A 15,963-nucleotide genomic window follows, 5' to 3' on the forward strand; every position below is an offset into this window, starting at 1 on the left:
GCGCAGGCGCGTGGCCCCCTGCGCCCTGTGGCATTCATGGGCACCGGGAGGGTGGCCGTGTGGTGGTCTGCAGGGAGGCTCGTGGTGTGGAGCACCCGGCACCTGGCGCGCAGCCTCGTGCACCTGCCGGCTCCGCTGTGCTGTCTCGCAGCCACCAGTGCACCTGCCGAGGCACGGGGTGGCAGGAGCAGAATGGAGCCCTCTGCCAGCAGGCGCACTACCCCAGCTGCGCGGGGTACAGTGACACGCCCAAACGAGGGCGTTGTCCTGTCCCCGCAGCGACTGGAGACTGGGTAAAGCTTTGCAGAAGCGCCCGGACTGGGCACGGGACGGATCAGGGTGTCCGCCCCCTGAGTGCCTTTGGCTGCGCAGCCATTTGCTCTGGACCTGTGTCCGGGAGGGGGAGCTAGACTGAAGTCCATCTGAGGACGTGGAAGCTTTTGGCTGCCGTGTTACTAACTTTCGTTATCGGATTTTCTACATCCTGAACTCTCAATTTGCTGTTTCCTTCCACAGATTGTCGAAGCAAGTTGTAAATGGCATTTACTAGGTGCAACTAGAGAGCCATGTGCCATTTTCTCCTTTCTTTTGGAGCCCAGTCTGAAGGGCTGCTGCATCCCGTGGCAAACAGCATGGACCCAACACTGTGGCCCTGCTTTGCCATGACACCCCCAGGTATCCTCCCTGGTTCAGGCAACCCTGGGAGGATAGAGTTGTTGCCCCCCTCCTTCCTCTCCCCTGCTTACAGAGCAGGAGCCTGTGCTCAAGTAACCTGCCCCAGAATATTCCTAAGAAATAACACCACCAGGGCTCAGGCCCCACCAGGTGACTCCAGAGTCCCCATCTATCTGCATCCTGTCCCTCATCCTAATCTTATTATTCCTTGTGGAATGGCCTTCAAGGACTGTTGTCCCTGAAATCCGCAGAAGTCTTGAGCAATAGTAGACATACAAAATTAAAGCAAGACAAATCTAGAAAATGGTGACTGTGAGAAGCCTTTGGAAAGGAGTGAGCTTAGCCAGACTCTGCTTGTCTGGACCCCAACCGTTTTGTCACTGACTGCTCTCAGGGAGGCCCTCTTGGGTGAGGGGGCCATGGTCACTTTCCTGGCCTTGCTCAGCATTGTGGGTAAAGTGCCACTTTTGGATTTTACATTGTGGGTCCCTTGGAAGAATCCTCAGGAGGGTTTGTAAAAAGGAAAGGTGGGGACTGAGTCCCAGTTCTGAGCCCCAGGCCTGGCATTTGAGCCTGCTTGGCGGGCTGATTTCTCAGGGAGAGACACCCTCACCGTGTCCTCTGACTGACTTGATGCCCTCCTTGTCTCTCCCCCCAGGACCACGCCTCTTCTGAGGTCTCCAAGGCCTAGGCGCCCATGACACCCATGCTGACTGCCTCCTGGAGGCTGCACCGCCACTACGAGCTAGCGCCGCCGCCGCTGCCGCCGGGGCCAATGCCTGTCATGCCCATCCCACGACGGGTGCGCTCCTTCCACGGCCCGCACACCACCTGCCTGCACGCAGCCTGCGGGCCAGTGAGGGCCTCGCACCTGGCGCGCACCAAGTACAACAACTTTGACGTGTACGTCAAGACGCGCTGGCTTTACGGCTTCATCCGCTTCCTGCTCTACTTCAGCTGCAGCCTCTTCACTGCCGCGCTCTTCTGCCTGCAGTACCTGGGTGTGCGCGTGCTGCTGCGCTTCCAGCGCAAGCTGTCGGTGCTGCTGCTGCTCCTGGGCCGCCGGCGGGTGGACTTCCGCCTCATGAACGAGCTGCTCATCTACGGCATCCACGTGACCATGCTGCTGGTCGGGGGCCTGGGCTGGTGCTTTATGGTCTTTGTGGACATGTGAGGGCGTGGCCTCCGCCTGACTTTCTTGATTGTGCCCGCTGCGGGTTCTGTTCTTGGTGGGGTGGGCTGGTCAGGGCATTGTGCACCCGCGTCCTATAGGCGACCACTGCAGAACATGCTCCCCTTTGGGGGAGAAAAGGGCTGAGACTATTCTGTGATAGGAACCACTGCCCCTCTGGCTGGCCTCTGTGCCCCCTGCCGGCTGGGCTTCCGGCTCTGCGGTGGTCTGCTCACCTCCTTCCAGGTCGACCTGTGGGGTGGCTTCTGTCTGTTCTACACTTTGAGATTCTCTGTGACACACACCCCACAGTTAGGCCCTACCAGTGGTTTGGGAGACCTGGACACGGGTGTACTGCCCAGGAGCAGATCTGGACAGGGTGCCCCCTGGCTGCTCCGCCCCCTTCCTGCACACCTTCAGCCCATCTTGGCCTTGGTCAGTGTTGGACTCCACTGGCAGACACTGCACTGTCTCACAGCTGCCCACTCCCTCCCACCTGCCTGTCACCCTGAGGGGCCGTGTGGGTCCCCTTGGATTGCTCAGATGCAGTCCGGCTGGAGTGCAGACAGCCTTGGCTGGTCCCTGGCGCAGGGGCATCCCAGAGTGTGTGGGAGCCAGGTAGAGCTCCCTCTACCTCCACCCGGCCAGGCCTGCTGAGAATGTCCCCTGTACTGCCTGCTGCTGCAAGTGTGGGGTGTCTGGGGAGCAGGCTTTTGGCCTGTCTTCCTGTGAGACAGCACCCAGCACTGAGACCTGCCTTTCTGGAGCAGGTGCCGGGGGTGGGCCAGGCCCACCACAGAGAGCCTCCCCCAGCGCTGTCCCCACCCTGCTGTGGCTGTTGAAGCATCCAGGTGTGAGAGAGCGTGACTGAGGGACAGGCAGGGTGTCCTCGGAGCAGGGAGCACCTGGGCCCCGATCTAGCCTCCTGTGTTGAAGGGGCTCTGGTCAGTTATGCGAGGTGTAGGACACTAGCCTGACTCTGAGGATGGCTACTTGGTCAATACTTGCTTCACCCCAAGTTGTCCCCACTTCCTGGGTTGGATGGTGGCCCCTTTAAACTTGCCCTGCCAGACAGACCAGTGGCCAGGGGATCTGTGAGGACAGTTGTGTGCCACTGAAGAGCAACTTAGGGAAGCAGAAGCTCCTGGCCACAGATGGCGCTGTAGTTTGTAGCCAGCCTCCGTCCGCTGCTCTTCCAGAGGGAGGCTCCAGAGGGCCCCTGTGAGCCGGAGGGCAGGCTCAGAGCTTCCCGGCCCCGCTTTTCTCCTGCTGCAGAGAATCTATTGCACTAGGTCATGCGCTTTCGTCAAGCCAAGCTTTGTTTACGCTCACTGACTCCTGTCACAGAACCGGCAGAGCCCCTCCAGGGCATAGGAGGAGGAGGTGCGTGCTCCAGAGCCCAGGAGGGGCTGGCTGTGCTGCCTTGAATGTAAACACCATGCCAGGCAGGACCGCTGCGTGCTGCACCCCGCTGCCCAGTGTCCCGAGTGCCTGTCGATTCTTAATGAGATGAGCCACCTGCATTAAACCTATTTTTTTAACACATTGATGGAGTGATTGCATAAAGCTCAGAATATTTATTTGCTTTTTAAGGATATAATCACCGACCAAAAAGACCACAGACTACAGGAGTTTCTCTTCGTGAGGAACGTGGCCTCTGTGGAGTGGAAGTCCACACTCTGGTCGTTCCACCCACAAAGACTTCTTACAGCCCTGAGGCTGCCACCACACCTGATTTCAGCCATTATGGCCAGAAAGTTACAGAAGGGAACAGGTTAGTGACAGAGAGACCCTCCCATTGTTTCTGGATGAGACAACTTTGTCCCAGGGCAGCATGGGAACAGAGGGGCCAGGTTTGAGTATCGGGGCTTCTGACCATCCTGCGTGTCCCAGGCTCCAGATGCAGTGGGGTCCTGGGGGTGTCGAAGCTGGGCCCGGGTCAGCCAGGCGTGAGGGTGGCTGTGCCCACGATGGACCCTGCTGGGCCACTCAACATGCCCAGGGAGACACCACCTTCCTAGCAGCTGCTGGCCGGCCTTGTCTTCCGCGGGTCTGGGGAATCTTGCTGTTTCCACAGTGCTGGGGTCAAGCCCAGGGTCTTGCACACAGGACGGGCGGGTGCTGAAGCACTGAGTCCTGTCCTCGTGCCCACTGTTAACCAGGCCGCCTCTGTCCAGACTGCACAGGGGCTGCTCCATCCACACTGCAGTGCAGGAGCCACCAGCCCCACGAGGCCACTGAGCATGTGGGCCCAAGGTGACTGAGGTCCCTTTCAAGGAGCCTCCTGGGGCTGCACGAACCACAGCTCTGAGGCAGCCCAGGCTATTTGGGCACTGACCACAGTGGTGGCACACAGACCTGGCAGAGCTGTAGGACTGGATAAGCACACCTGGGGGGCAGGCCAGGGACCCCCCAACAACGGCTGTGCTTCCATCGGTGGGGACACAATCGAGAGCTATGTCCTGGGCCTGGGAATTCCTCTGAAATGCCTTATTTAGAGCAAATCTATTTGCTCATTAAGGACTCCCAAGTCCCTGTGGAAAAAATGGGGATGGCCAGCGTCCTTGGAGGGCACAGCAGTGGGTGGGGAGGAGTAGAGGGCAGGGGAGGTGCTGAGACAGACCCGGCCTGGGAGGGTGGTGGTGCCAGCTCTGCAGGAGGTGGCTTAGGGGACAGGTTTGACCTCACTTGAGCAAACTGTCCATCCAGCTGCCTCCCCACCCCCTCAAGTGGCCCAGACTGCCTGTGAGGTAGAAATGGTCAGGAGAGGCAGAGGGACATCTCCGAGGCTGGGGAGGGAGTGGGCAGGAGGCCACCTGCTATCAGATAGGTGGTGGGGGAGAGCAGGGACATGAAGACCAAGAGGCCACCCCACAGGGAGACCTGCCCAACCCAGGTGCTGGCTGAGAGGATGCCGGTGACTACAGCCAGGCAGTGGTGGTGGGTGGGCAGCAGGTGGAGCAGTGTGGGAGAGGCGCTGAGGCCTGAGCCATCTTCCTGGCGTGTGGAGCAGGGGGGAGGAAGCAGCCCGGGGCCAGACCACCAAGAACATACCCAAGGCAGAGGTCCCATGTCCACGGGTAGCTGCGGGGCTGGCGGTGGAGTTGGGGCTCTGGGGAGGGTGCTCCTGGGCAGGAGGTGGGAGGAACAGGATCCCAGCAGAGGAGGAGGAGGAGCAGAGGACAGCAATGAGGGGTGCAGTGGGGGACGAGGAGGGGCCAGGGCCACAGCCACCTGCCATTGACTGTGTTGGGTTTGCTTTCCAGCCGGTCCATGGGCAGGGGTTCAAGCCCAGCTTTCTTCCATTGTCCACCACACAGGACAGCCTCACCCACCCACCTCCTGGAGTGGAGGACATGGGGTCTGTGGAGATGAGGAAAATCCAGACCCAAGGAGCCAGCAGAGGGCAGGGGTGGCAAGAAGGCTGGAGCTTGGGGATTTCTAGAAATGAGATGCTCACTGGAGACAGGCCAGGGGCTGCCCAGTCCCCAGGCACAGGGTGGATGGTGAAGTCGTCTCTGTGCCCTGTCTGCAGCCCTTGGCAGAGACCCAAAACAAACACAGGGGCAAGAGGTGACCTTCCCTGGTGGAGGGGCAAAGTCTCAGCGGGGTGGGGGGTGTGAGCAGGGTGCCTGGTCTGACAGCCCCCCAGGAACATCCCCAGTGCTGCTGCAGGCACTGAGGAGCCAGCGTCAAGGAGCTGACCTTGGGAAGGCCCTGTCCCTGCCAGTGTACGAGGGGGGAGGGCGGGAGCGGTGGCTGCGCGCCTTCCAGTGCTGATTCAGCGTTTCCCGGGGAGGGGAGCTGAGCGGTCCACAGTGGCCAGCCTGCTTTTCTCTTCTCCCTTTTTGGCCTTGTTTGGAAGAAGGGTCCCTCTCTGCACCAGCTCCTCCCAGGAAGGCCCTTTCCTCCTCCCGCAGCGGCTTGGAGCTGGGCACTGGCTCCTGGGAAGCAGCATTCCCAGGCGGGTGCGCGGCAGGGGCAACTGTCCAGGAATCCCCAGCAGTCTGGCTGCCTCCCGACAGTTCCCCAAAGAGGGAGCTGCCCCCCAGCATCCTTGCCCCAGCTGGGACTGTTCGGGAGCCGCTGATTCAGCTCCAGGGCCCTGTGCCCCTCCCCCACCCAGCTGGGCAGTGTGCCTGGGCTGCTGGCAGCTGTGTCACACGGGACCTCGGGACCTCGGGCTGGGTGGTGTGGCTCTAGGTGTGTGGCCCACGCTGCGCCTGGGGGTGGGGTGGCCACCTGAAGCTGCGGAGCTTGCAGGTGCCGCTCCCTGTGGCCCGCTCCCTGCCCCCATGGCCCTCATACTGTCATCCCAGAGCCTCCTTCAGGGTGTGGGTGGGCACCGAGGCAGGAGCTTGTCTGGGGGCCTCTGGCTGCAGTCCTGATCCAGCTCTCAGCAGCTACCAGCCCCCACCAGGGCCAGTCTGCAGAGCCCAGGTCAAGTTGGGCAGAGGTCCTCTGTCCATCTCTGGCTAGGACAGCCGTGGCCACCTGCCCTCCTGACCAGAGCTGGGGGCTGAAGAGGCCGGAGTGCCCTGTGCTGAGTCTCATCCTGAGCTAGCCAGGGCAGCAGCTGGGGTCCAGGGGTCTCCCAGGGCGTGGGAGCGCAGCAGGAACGAGCCAGGACCCCCAAGGGCCCTGCACGCTGCTTCGCCTGGTGCAGATTGGATTTGCTTCTAACTGTGGGCACAGGGTCAGGCCAGGGGGGCTGGTACGGGCCACTGACCCAAGCCAGGGCTTGGGGAAGGAAGAGGCCAATTCTGGTTGGGAAGTGGAACCTGTCACCGGCTTGAAGCATCCATGTGAGGCCCCAATGCCCCTGTCATAGTGCAGCTATGGGAAGGGGACAAACACCTAGACAGAGTTGGGAGAGGGTCCAGTGAGGGGCCAGAGCTGGGGGGGTGTGGGAGGCTGGAGGAGCCAGCAGCGGCTCAGGGGGAAGTGGTTAGGTGGGGTCAGGTCACAGGAGCAAAGCGGGGCGGGGGGCAGTGGGTGGGAAGGGCAGTTCTGCTCCACCCTCCAAGCTCTGAGGCGGCCGCTGAGTTGCCACCTTGGCCATCAGCTGCATATCGACCGCCATTCACGGATAGGCTTTCTGCTTTCTCAGAATATTAATGACATCCTGCTGAATGCCACATGAATATTCATCCAGAGATCAATCAAGTCCAGGCTGGCCGATGGCACCTGGAGATGGCTGGCTCAGCCAGGTGGCCCGACCCGCACTCTACGGTGGGTGTGGCTGGGGGTCCCTGCCACTCTGTCAGGGGTCCCTCCTCTCTCTGGACAGTCTGGATGGACATTCCTGCTCTACGGCCACCCTGAGCCTGGGAGCCAGGAGCTGGGGACCCCTGGAAGACTCAGGTTTTGCAGTGGGTGCTGCCTCCCCAGAAGCCAGGCCAGTGAGTGAGGCCTTCCTGTCGTCTCTGGGGTCCGGAGCCAAGGACCAGCTCATGAAGCCCAGGTGAAGAGGTGGGAGTTGGCCCTGGGCAGATGGCCTGTTGCGCCAGGAGGACTCTGGTCTTCCTGGGAGCCCCCAGGTAGCCTTGGGTTGGTCTGGGGTCCCTGCACTTCCCCTGCTCACCCCCCCGCCAGCTACTCTGGCAGCTAAGTGCTCTCCTGAGCAGATTCACACGACAGAGCACGTGGGTTTCTGGCTCTTTCCTGTGGGCACGGCCGGTGCCTGTCCTGCCTCAAGTGCAGGCGTGGGCGCTGCTGCCCGCTGGGCTGCTGCCCTGGCTCCCTGCTGTGGATGAGGGGCGGCACGTTCAGCTTCAGCGGGGCGGCGGGCTGTGGGCTTGGCTGTGCCTTTCAGGACCGAGGGGGACTCTGCCCCCCGCCTGCCTGCCAGGGTGCGGAGCCCTTTGATAATGAAACCCAGGTATTAGTGTGGACTCATTATTTACAGCAGCACCATGACATCATAGGTACATGAATTATTTGTGTGTTTTTCAAATCGTGATGCGATAACCCCGTCTGTTTGCCCAGCTCCCGTAATGCACAGGCGTCCTAATGAACACCATTATCCCTCTGGACGCAGCCTGGAGGCAGTTCCTGCCTTTGCCACTGCCCGCGGGGCCATTTAGGGGGGCTGCAGCCTCGTGTGGCCCTCACCCCTCCTGCCGTAGCCAGGTGTGCCCGTCATGCCCACGTGTGTAATACCATATTACCCACCGTGCCTCCCTCTGTCCTGTGCTCCCTCTGGGTGCTCTCCAAAAGCACCAGGGGCTTGAGAAGCCCTAGGTGACACTAGCAGCCTTATTCCTGAGCTCCTGCCCAACACAGGTCTGCCCTACAGAGCTCAGGCAAGTGCCCCAGGGGCTGTTCCCGCACTTGGCCGCTGTCTTGGAGCCGATTAGCAGGAGGTGCAGCCTCCAGGACAGCTAACCCCAGGAGGCCAGGGCAGGGACTGGGAGGCTGGACCACAGCTGCAGCAGGGAGGCTGGCAGAGCTGCAGGAGGAGCTGTGGGCAGGGCCCAGGCCAGGCTGACCAGGGTAGGGCGCCATCCTGCCAGGGGCTGGGCAGGGTCAGAGCTGCACTGTGGGCTGTCCCTTCCCCTCCTTCCGCTAACACTTCCCCAGGGAAGGTGGAGGCCGGGGCTGCAGGCCTTCCTGGGGCTGATGACCCTCAGTAGCGCACACCCACTCCTGGGTCTTGTCCTCAGAGACGTGTCCCTGGGTTAGTGTCCTGAGGGTCAGCGTACAAGAAGATACCAGTCTTTTGACACACCAACCCTCTGAAAGACTGTTGGTGAATGAATGAGTGAAGACACACAACTGTCCCTTGTGTCCTTGAAGCCTGGTACATGGGCCTTCAACGCCCACTTTCTGAATGACCATGTGGAGGGTCACCAAGACCCCCATTGCCGGGTTTCTGTTCTCATGACTAAAAGGCTCAGGGGTCACTCTAGTTGAACTGGGCTGACTGGGCTGCATGAGATAACCTCACAAGAGACACAAATACCTTTTTGTTTGGGGTCGCTGTGACGGCTCTTCTGACCTTAAGGGTCCACAGGAGACAGAAAGAGGGAGAGCATGCGCTGACCCCTTTTATTGAGGAGAAGCTATTCAAATGAGCCAAGGGGTCAGGTTCAGGGGGCTGAGTCTATCCTCATGATGTCCACTGTCAGCAGGTGACTGACACCTGGGTAGGCCACACCCAAGGGCACAGTAAGAGAAGGGGACACACACAAGGCACTTCCATGGAAGATTCTGTCCTAAACAGGGCAAGGGGTTATTTAACAAAGGAACAGGTGAGCGTAGCTCCACCCATGGGGCTGTAGCAAGACACGCCTGGGTACGAGACACAGACCCTCGAACCCAAGAAGGGTGGGGAAAGCTCTGCCACATTTCTGTGACTGAGCGCCTCAGCACCCAGCCTGGGAGTGTGACCCAGTCACGTGCAAGGTTGGTCTCCCACACTCCATAAGCTGGTTTCTCAGGCAGGATGCCATGCTTCAGAGGGAGGAAGGGTGCTCGCCTTTTTCTGTGTTGTAGCTGCCCATCCTGGAAAGGTAGCCCCACTATTGGCCCTGGAAGTCCTTCCACTTGTCTTACCCAGGAATTTCTAGCTGTTGCCCCAGCCTGGACACCTTTCTGGGAAGTGTGTCCAGCTCTCTCCTGTGTCCTGCAAAGGACATTGGCTGTCCCTTGAGCTGCTACACCTACCCAAAGGACTTGGCCAAGACTCTGCCATCCCTCCTGGGAGGAGGTGAGTCACTGCAGCCTGCTCGACCCTCAACCTTCGCACTGAGGCAGCAGCTGCTTAACAGCTGCACTAAATGGTAGAGGGAAATTTAGGACAAAAGAGGAAGATTCGAGCATCCAATTTAAACCAGGGGGAGGCATACAGAAACCAAAATGGTCCTGCCCTAATTCCTGAGCGGAGGGAGCCGTGGGCTCTGCAGCCGCCAACAAGAAACCAAAATACTCACCCAGCTTCCTTCTGGGAAAGGGATCCAGACTCGCCTGGTGAGCCACAGGGGTCTGCAGAGCCAGCCTCCTCCTGGGGACCACGGGAACCCACATGCGCCCCAGGCACCACGAGTCCAGCACTGCAGGGCACTGTGTGCATCTGTGTAGGAGGCTCAGGGCAGAGGCCAGCAAGTGGGGGGAGGAGCCGACCCAGCTCTGGCCCCTCCAAGGCCTCCCAGAGCCTAGATGCCCCTGGATGTGTCTAAGCAGCGGGGCTGCAGCTTCCTGGCGGGTGGCGGAGGCCGTCTGGTCCTCCATCTGGGAGGGCCTCCCTTCTGCCTTATCCTGAGCTGTGGGTGGGATGGACCTTGCAACTGGCCAGCCCTGGAGCCTGAAGTGCCAGCCCCTGCTTCTCCGAGACCATGTTCCTAGCCCTGCGGATGCAGGTCACGCAAATACGGTGTCCACCGCAGCTGCTGGAGCTCCAGGACGGTGGCCCCCGCCAGCACCCAGGCAGGCTCGGCAGTGGTGGCTGCTGACCCTGCGCTGCCTGTGGTATCCAAGCCAGTGTCCCTTATGATGCCCCCTGTTCCCCAACCCAGCTTTCGCAGAGAGCAGCGGCTCCTTCGCAGGGGCTCCGGTCGCTCTGGGAGGCACCTGTGCTGGAGGCCTGGCCTCCCCTGCCGCATTCTCTGGTTCCTCTTCAGCTCTTCCTGCCCCATTTCCGGAGCCCACAGGCCGGGTCATGAGGCCAGTTGATGGTTGCAAAGTGCACCCCTCCTGGCCACCACTGAGTCCTGTGGGTGTGGAGGGCAGCGCTGGCATGCTGGGGTATGCCAGGGTGAACAGGCCAGCATGGCCCAACCGGAGGACACCTGGAGGCAAGGGCTCTGCAGAGGGCTGCACAGCGCCAGCCTCACCTGTAGCTGGCTGTGCCCACGCACCCTGGTCCCTCCTGTCCTGCAGGTGCTCCTGCAGCCTGTGCACGCTTGTCTGCGGTCATCCCTTGCCTACCCTCAGTACAGCCTACGAGTGGGTTTCAGCCCTATAGTGACTTCCAACCAAGAGCCTCGTTTCCTTGGGATGCACCCTGAGCTGGATCCATGGGGCTCCCAGGGACCCGCTCTCGTACTGGGCAGAAGCCCCAGTGAGTGGCTGCCTTGCACAGACCCGCTACCCAGAACCCCCTTGGGCAGTCTGACATCATTCAGGCACTCTCCCTTCCAACCCTGGATTCCAGGGCCCATGGTCACTGGCCAGCATGGAGCCCCTGTCCTGCAGCTTGTGGGGGAGGCCAGCCTGGGCCGGGAATCCCTCCCACAGACGCCAGCATGGCTGGGCTCATGTCACCTGGAGGTCCTGTTAAATGCAGGTCCTGATCCAGTGGGCCTGGAGAGCCAGGAGACCTATGATTCCAGTGGGCGCCTGCTCTGGGCACCAGGAGCCCGAGGACTGGGGGGACAAGGGAGGGGCAGGGAGGAGAAACCCAGAAGGCACCAGGAGAGGTGTTTGAGGAGGAGAGGTGTCGGCTGAATGGCCAGATGGCAAGAGGTCAAGACAAGCCCAGGAACCAACCACAGCTGGATTTGGTGCAGTGGTGGCCAGAGGTGACATGGGGGCTTCCGGTGACTTTGTCCAACCCTGCCCTATGTAGTTGACCCCCAGCCCACCTGTCTGGATGCCCTGGACACTGGAAACTCAAGCAGCATAATTGAGTCCTCTGTCCCCGGAGAGCTGAGGTGGCCCTGCCTGAACTGCCTGTCAGAGGCCCTGGTTTGGCACCACAGCCCCGCGGCCCAGACGGTGGCCTGAGCTCCCAGCTCCTTCTCTCTCAGCCTCCCTGACTCCACCTTTGGGTTCCTCCAGACACCCCCAACCCTTGCTGGCCCCTGGAGAGGCCTGGGGGGGCTTCAGGACTTTCCTTTCTCCTCAACAGAGCAGTCCTTCTTGGTCCCCAGAAGGTCCTCTCAAATGTGGGGGTCACAGGAGCAAAAGCCTCTGTGCTGGTCACAGCGAGGCGCCTGTGTGCCGTGGGGGTGGGGCAGGCTGGGGAGTGGGTGAGTTTCCCACTGTCCCCGCTGCCCACCCTGAACCTTGGCCAATCAAACACCACCTCTGTCCCTGTCACCTGTGTCTGCAGGACAACCAGACTCTTGCCTCAGAGGCCTGGAAGTCTAAGAGCCCCTCTCATGTGGGGGCCTGGACTGCCTGGGGAGGGGGCGGGCTTGAGCCCCAGGAGTCTGTGGCGGCTTCACTGCAGGGGGCGCTCTGTCCCTCCCGCTGTCCCAGCCAGTCCACCCCCTTCCCAGCAAGGGTAGTGCCTGGCATGGACCCAGGTCTTGCAGGGGTGACAGGTGTCAGGCAGGGAGGGCAAGGGCTGCACCAAGCTAGCAGTAATCACAGCAGTGACCCCCCAAAAAAAGTCACCGAAGACCTCAATATTCCAGCCCAAGGACATGCCCTTTGGCCCAAAGTGACCCCACATAGGATGGAAGACACTTGGAGGGCTGGAGGGGTGGCTGTGCCCCACCAGGGATCCCACCCACAGGGATAGCCTGCCCTGGGGGCTAGAGATGGGGGGCAGGGGACAGCTAGGGTGTGGAGTCTTTACGGAGCCTCTGCAGGAGTGGTGGGGCCTCAGAGTCACAGCCACCCCCTATTGTCCTGCAGGTGGCTGGACGTGTCCACAACACTCTGAGCTGACCAGGCTGCTTTGGTCTTGAAAGCTGGGCATCCAGGACTGGGCCCAGAACAAAAGCAAGCTTGGCTCCAGGGCTGGGCTTTGGCTGAGGGTGGCTTGGGTCCCCTGGTCATTCTTGATGTGCAGCCCTTGCCCCCTGCTCTGTGGGCCCCAGGCCCATGCTCCTCTCTGGGGTTCTGTGCACCACCCTGGGGTACTAGGCAACCTTCTGAGAGAGGGGGCATCCCTACCAGGGTGGGCTGCAGAATGGGGCCTGAGGGGAGAGCCCTTGTCTCACCACCCTGGGCCGGTCCCCTGTACAGAAGCCCGAGGCGGGACACTAGTTTCCAGACAGACACACCTGCTTGGGTGGAAGTCTTTGTTGGGAGTACTTTGTCCACCAGCCGCCACGAGCGCCTCCTTGAAGGTGGGGGCCATGGAAGCACAGTAGGCATGGGCCCCCAAGTCAGGTGGTTTTTTTTGTCCCTGCTCTTCAGAGGAGGACACGAGGCTTCCTGCCAAGAGGGTACAAACGCTTCCCATTTCACCAAAGGTCCCTGCCTCTCCCTTCTGTGTTGAGGGGGATCACAACAGGAGAGGGGACAGGAGACCTCTGGCTGTCCCCCTGCAGGGGGGAGCTGGCCTTGGGCAACCTGTGCTGGGCCCATGGGGAAGCCCAGTCCTCCCCAGGCCAGAGGGGTCATAACCTGGGGAAGGGCTTGGCTTGTCGACCAGCACCCTGAGGACTGGTGCCAGGACTCAGGCAGGTGGGAGGAGGCAGTGAGCTTCTGACCAGCCAGGGACCAGCATCCTCAGCTGCCTCTGACAGCAGGGTGGAAATGGACAGAGTCAGGCTCCCACCCTGGGCATGGCCAGGCCCTCCAATGAGCCCCAGAGAGAAGACAGGGGACAAATGGGGAGCCTGACCCTGCAGGGGCTCAGGGTAAGGGGGCGCCCCAGCCCTTCTGGTCCTTTCAAATAGGAGAGTTTGGAAGGCTTATGAGCCAGGGGCCTTTGGGCAGAGACCCAAAGAAAGTGACAGGTCAGTCTCAAAGACACTGGGGAGGAAGGTATAGGCCATGGGCACAGTAGGTGCAAGGGCCCTAGGGCAGAAGGACGTCAGCACTTGGAGGGTCCCTGCAGAAGTCAATGCTTCTAGAGCTTTGGAGGGAGCTGGCACAAAGCAGGGATGGAGTAGGGGTGCACTGTGAGGTGGGGAGCCAGGCCTGGTCATTCAAAGGCTTGTATCCTGAGTCCTAGGAGGTGGGGAGCTGTGGCCTTAGTCTCTGCACTGGCCCATAGTGACAGACTGGAGCAGGGCCTTGAGGGAGCTGGGAGCCCAGGTAGGCGGCTACTGCACCCTCCTGGGGAATGAGGTGTTGGACCAGGAGGATGTTGGTGGGGTGGTGAGAGGTATCAGGATTGGGGCAGAGGGATCTGGGTGTGAGGAAGGCGGTGAGAAGCCAGAACCGCCAGAGGGTGGAGCTGCTGTTGGCTGAGTGGAGGGGAGAAGAGCAGCTCTGGGAAGACCCCGGTCTCCACTGGGCAATTCACGGTCACCCTGTGTGAGCTTGGATGGAGGAAAGCAGGCCTCACCTGGGCACCGAGCACAGGCCCCCACGTCTGCATCCCGGTTCCTGTGGAGCATGCACCGCCCGCCCCCAAGCCTGCACGTAGGTTCCCCAGGACCACAGTGCTCAGGGTGTGAGCCCCCCGTTATTTGGAGCTCAGGAAAACAGGAGGCAGTGCTTAGGCATGTTCAGACTCTCCTGTGGCTTCCCCTTCCTCCCAGCCTGGCGCTCTCTGGATAGAAAGGGGAAAATCAGGCTGCAGGCCTTGGAAACTGAGGGCCAGATCCTAGGCTGGCACCCGTCTCAGAGAGGCAGTGGTGCGGTCACATTCCTGGAGGCAGGACTGCAGCTGCTGGGCCCAGGGGTCAGCCAGCAGCGGACCTGCCCTTCACAGTGGGCATGTTTTGTGCGCATGATTCTTTCTGCAGTGCTGGGGAGGGAAACCAGGCCCAGTGTATGCCAGGCAAACTCTACCACTGAGCTGCACCCCTGCCCTTTAAAGAGGTCATGACCTGTAAGGAGCAAATGCAGAGAAGGAGAGGAGGTGCCGTGGGGCCACGTGGGAAAGTGAAACCTCCACATCGGGTAGGTCTCATTCTGCAGAGCCCCAACCCAAGCTGAAATTTCACCCTAAACCAAATCCTTCTCATCTGTAAAACAGGAATAAAGAGAGCCAGCCTCAGGATCATTGTGGAGATTACATTAGGCAACACGCACATGCTCAGAACACGTAGCGCAGGCCTGATACTCAGTGAGTTCTCCTGTCTGCATTTAAAATGTGCAAGTATAGACTGGCACATACACACATGCACCCAGAAATGGCACAGAGCTCAGACATCCCGGGGAAATAGCTTTCTAGACAGCTGATGGCTTTTTAAAAACTTTTTCTTGTTTTCCAAATGTCCTTCATTACAAAATAGCTTTTTTGGGCTGGAGTGTACTTCAGTGGTGAAGCACTTGCTTAGCATGTGTGAGTTTGATCCCCAACAGTATAAAAAAGAAAAAAAAAATGTCTTTAGTGTTTTGAAAATAAAAGTTATGAAGACAAATGGGCAGATAGGTAAGTGAGCCAGCTCCCCACCAGGAGTGTGTGCAGTGCCACCATCCGGACCCTCCATGCATCCTGCCTGTCTACACAGTGACCCAGCCCTGGCCACTGGAGGACCTTGGGACCTATAACCATGCACCAAGCATCTCCCTCGTGTAGGCTGCGCCTTCCCTGACCACATGGGCTGCCTGCAGGTTTGGAAGTGGTTGGCAGTGGCTGGGCTGGGGTTGGACCTGGGGCCCACTTCACACCCGAGTTCTGAGGTTCTGGGGGAACACTGTGTTCTGGAGGTGCAACCTGAGGCTGGGGTCAGGGATACAGGCCAAGCTTCTGCTCCTTTGTCCTAGGAATGACCTTGGCCAGCTGTGCCAGGAAGGTTCTAGCCCCAGGTCTCTGCCCATAACCTGCTCCCAGAGGTTGGTGGAGTAGCTTGTTCTTCACTTGGCCCCCCTTCCCAGTGACCTTTCTCACGACCTTTGTCATGGTGCCACCCCTTTTCTCCTCTAAGTACCCCTGTGTGGGTGCTGGATCAGGATGGCTCTGGCCTCTGAGGACCACTGCAGCCTGCCCTGACCTCAGGCCCCATGTTGGGAGGAGCAACTACGAAGGCTTTCCGGGTCCTTTCAGGGGTGTGCGCCCAGTTTTGTTTCCGTGCACTTTTAAAACTGGATCTCTGTCCACAAGAGCATGGCCCTGGCCAACGAAGGAAATGGGACCGTGTCTGTTAACACGCCTGGATCACACTGGGCCTGAATGCAGCCTGGGCCGCGTCCACGCAGCCAGCAGTTCCGCGGCCACTGGCAAGGAGGCGCCAGCGGGCGCCCCGTGGCGGTCGCCCAAGGTTGCTCGCGCACCACGCCTTCCACAGCTGGCCCGGGGATCTTCTCGCCCGCAACCCGAGGCC

The 15,963-nt window shown here is 60.4% G+C and overlaps 1 protein-coding gene across 2 annotated transcripts; it reads left to right on the forward strand.

The window, feature by feature from the left end:
• Positions 1-6: 6 nt before the first annotated feature.
• Tmem250 (transmembrane protein 250) lies at positions 7-3,391 on the forward strand. Of its 2 annotated transcripts, XM_048813343.1 has the most exons (3): positions 7-293; positions 517-675; positions 1,334-3,391. In XM_048813343.1, exon 3 carries the CDS (start codon positions 1,373-1,375, stop codon positions 1,847-1,849), a length of 477 nt encoding a protein of 158 aa, XP_048669300.1. In that variant the 5' UTR covers positions 7-293; positions 517-675; positions 1,334-1,372; the 3' UTR covers positions 1,850-3,391. The 2 variants fall into 2 exon arrangements, with proteins under 2 accessions (XP_048669300.1, XP_048669301.1); XM_048813344.1 differs by lacking the exon at positions 517-675.
• The last annotated feature ends 12,572 nt before the right edge of the window (positions 3,392-15,963 follow it).

The sequence above is a fragment of the Marmota marmota genome, unplaced genomic scaffold, assembly GCF_001458135.2.
Source record: "Marmota marmota marmota unplaced genomic scaffold, marMar, whole genome shotgun sequence".
NCBI classification, from domain to species: Eukaryota; Metazoa; Chordata; class Mammalia; order Rodentia; family Sciuridae; genus Marmota; species Marmota marmota.

Excerpts from the sequence above, each read along its gene's own strand:
- Tmem250 (XM_048813343.1), top strand. The coding sequence starts at position 1,373 with ATGACACCCATGCTGACTGCCTCCTGGAGGCTGCACCGCCACTACGAG.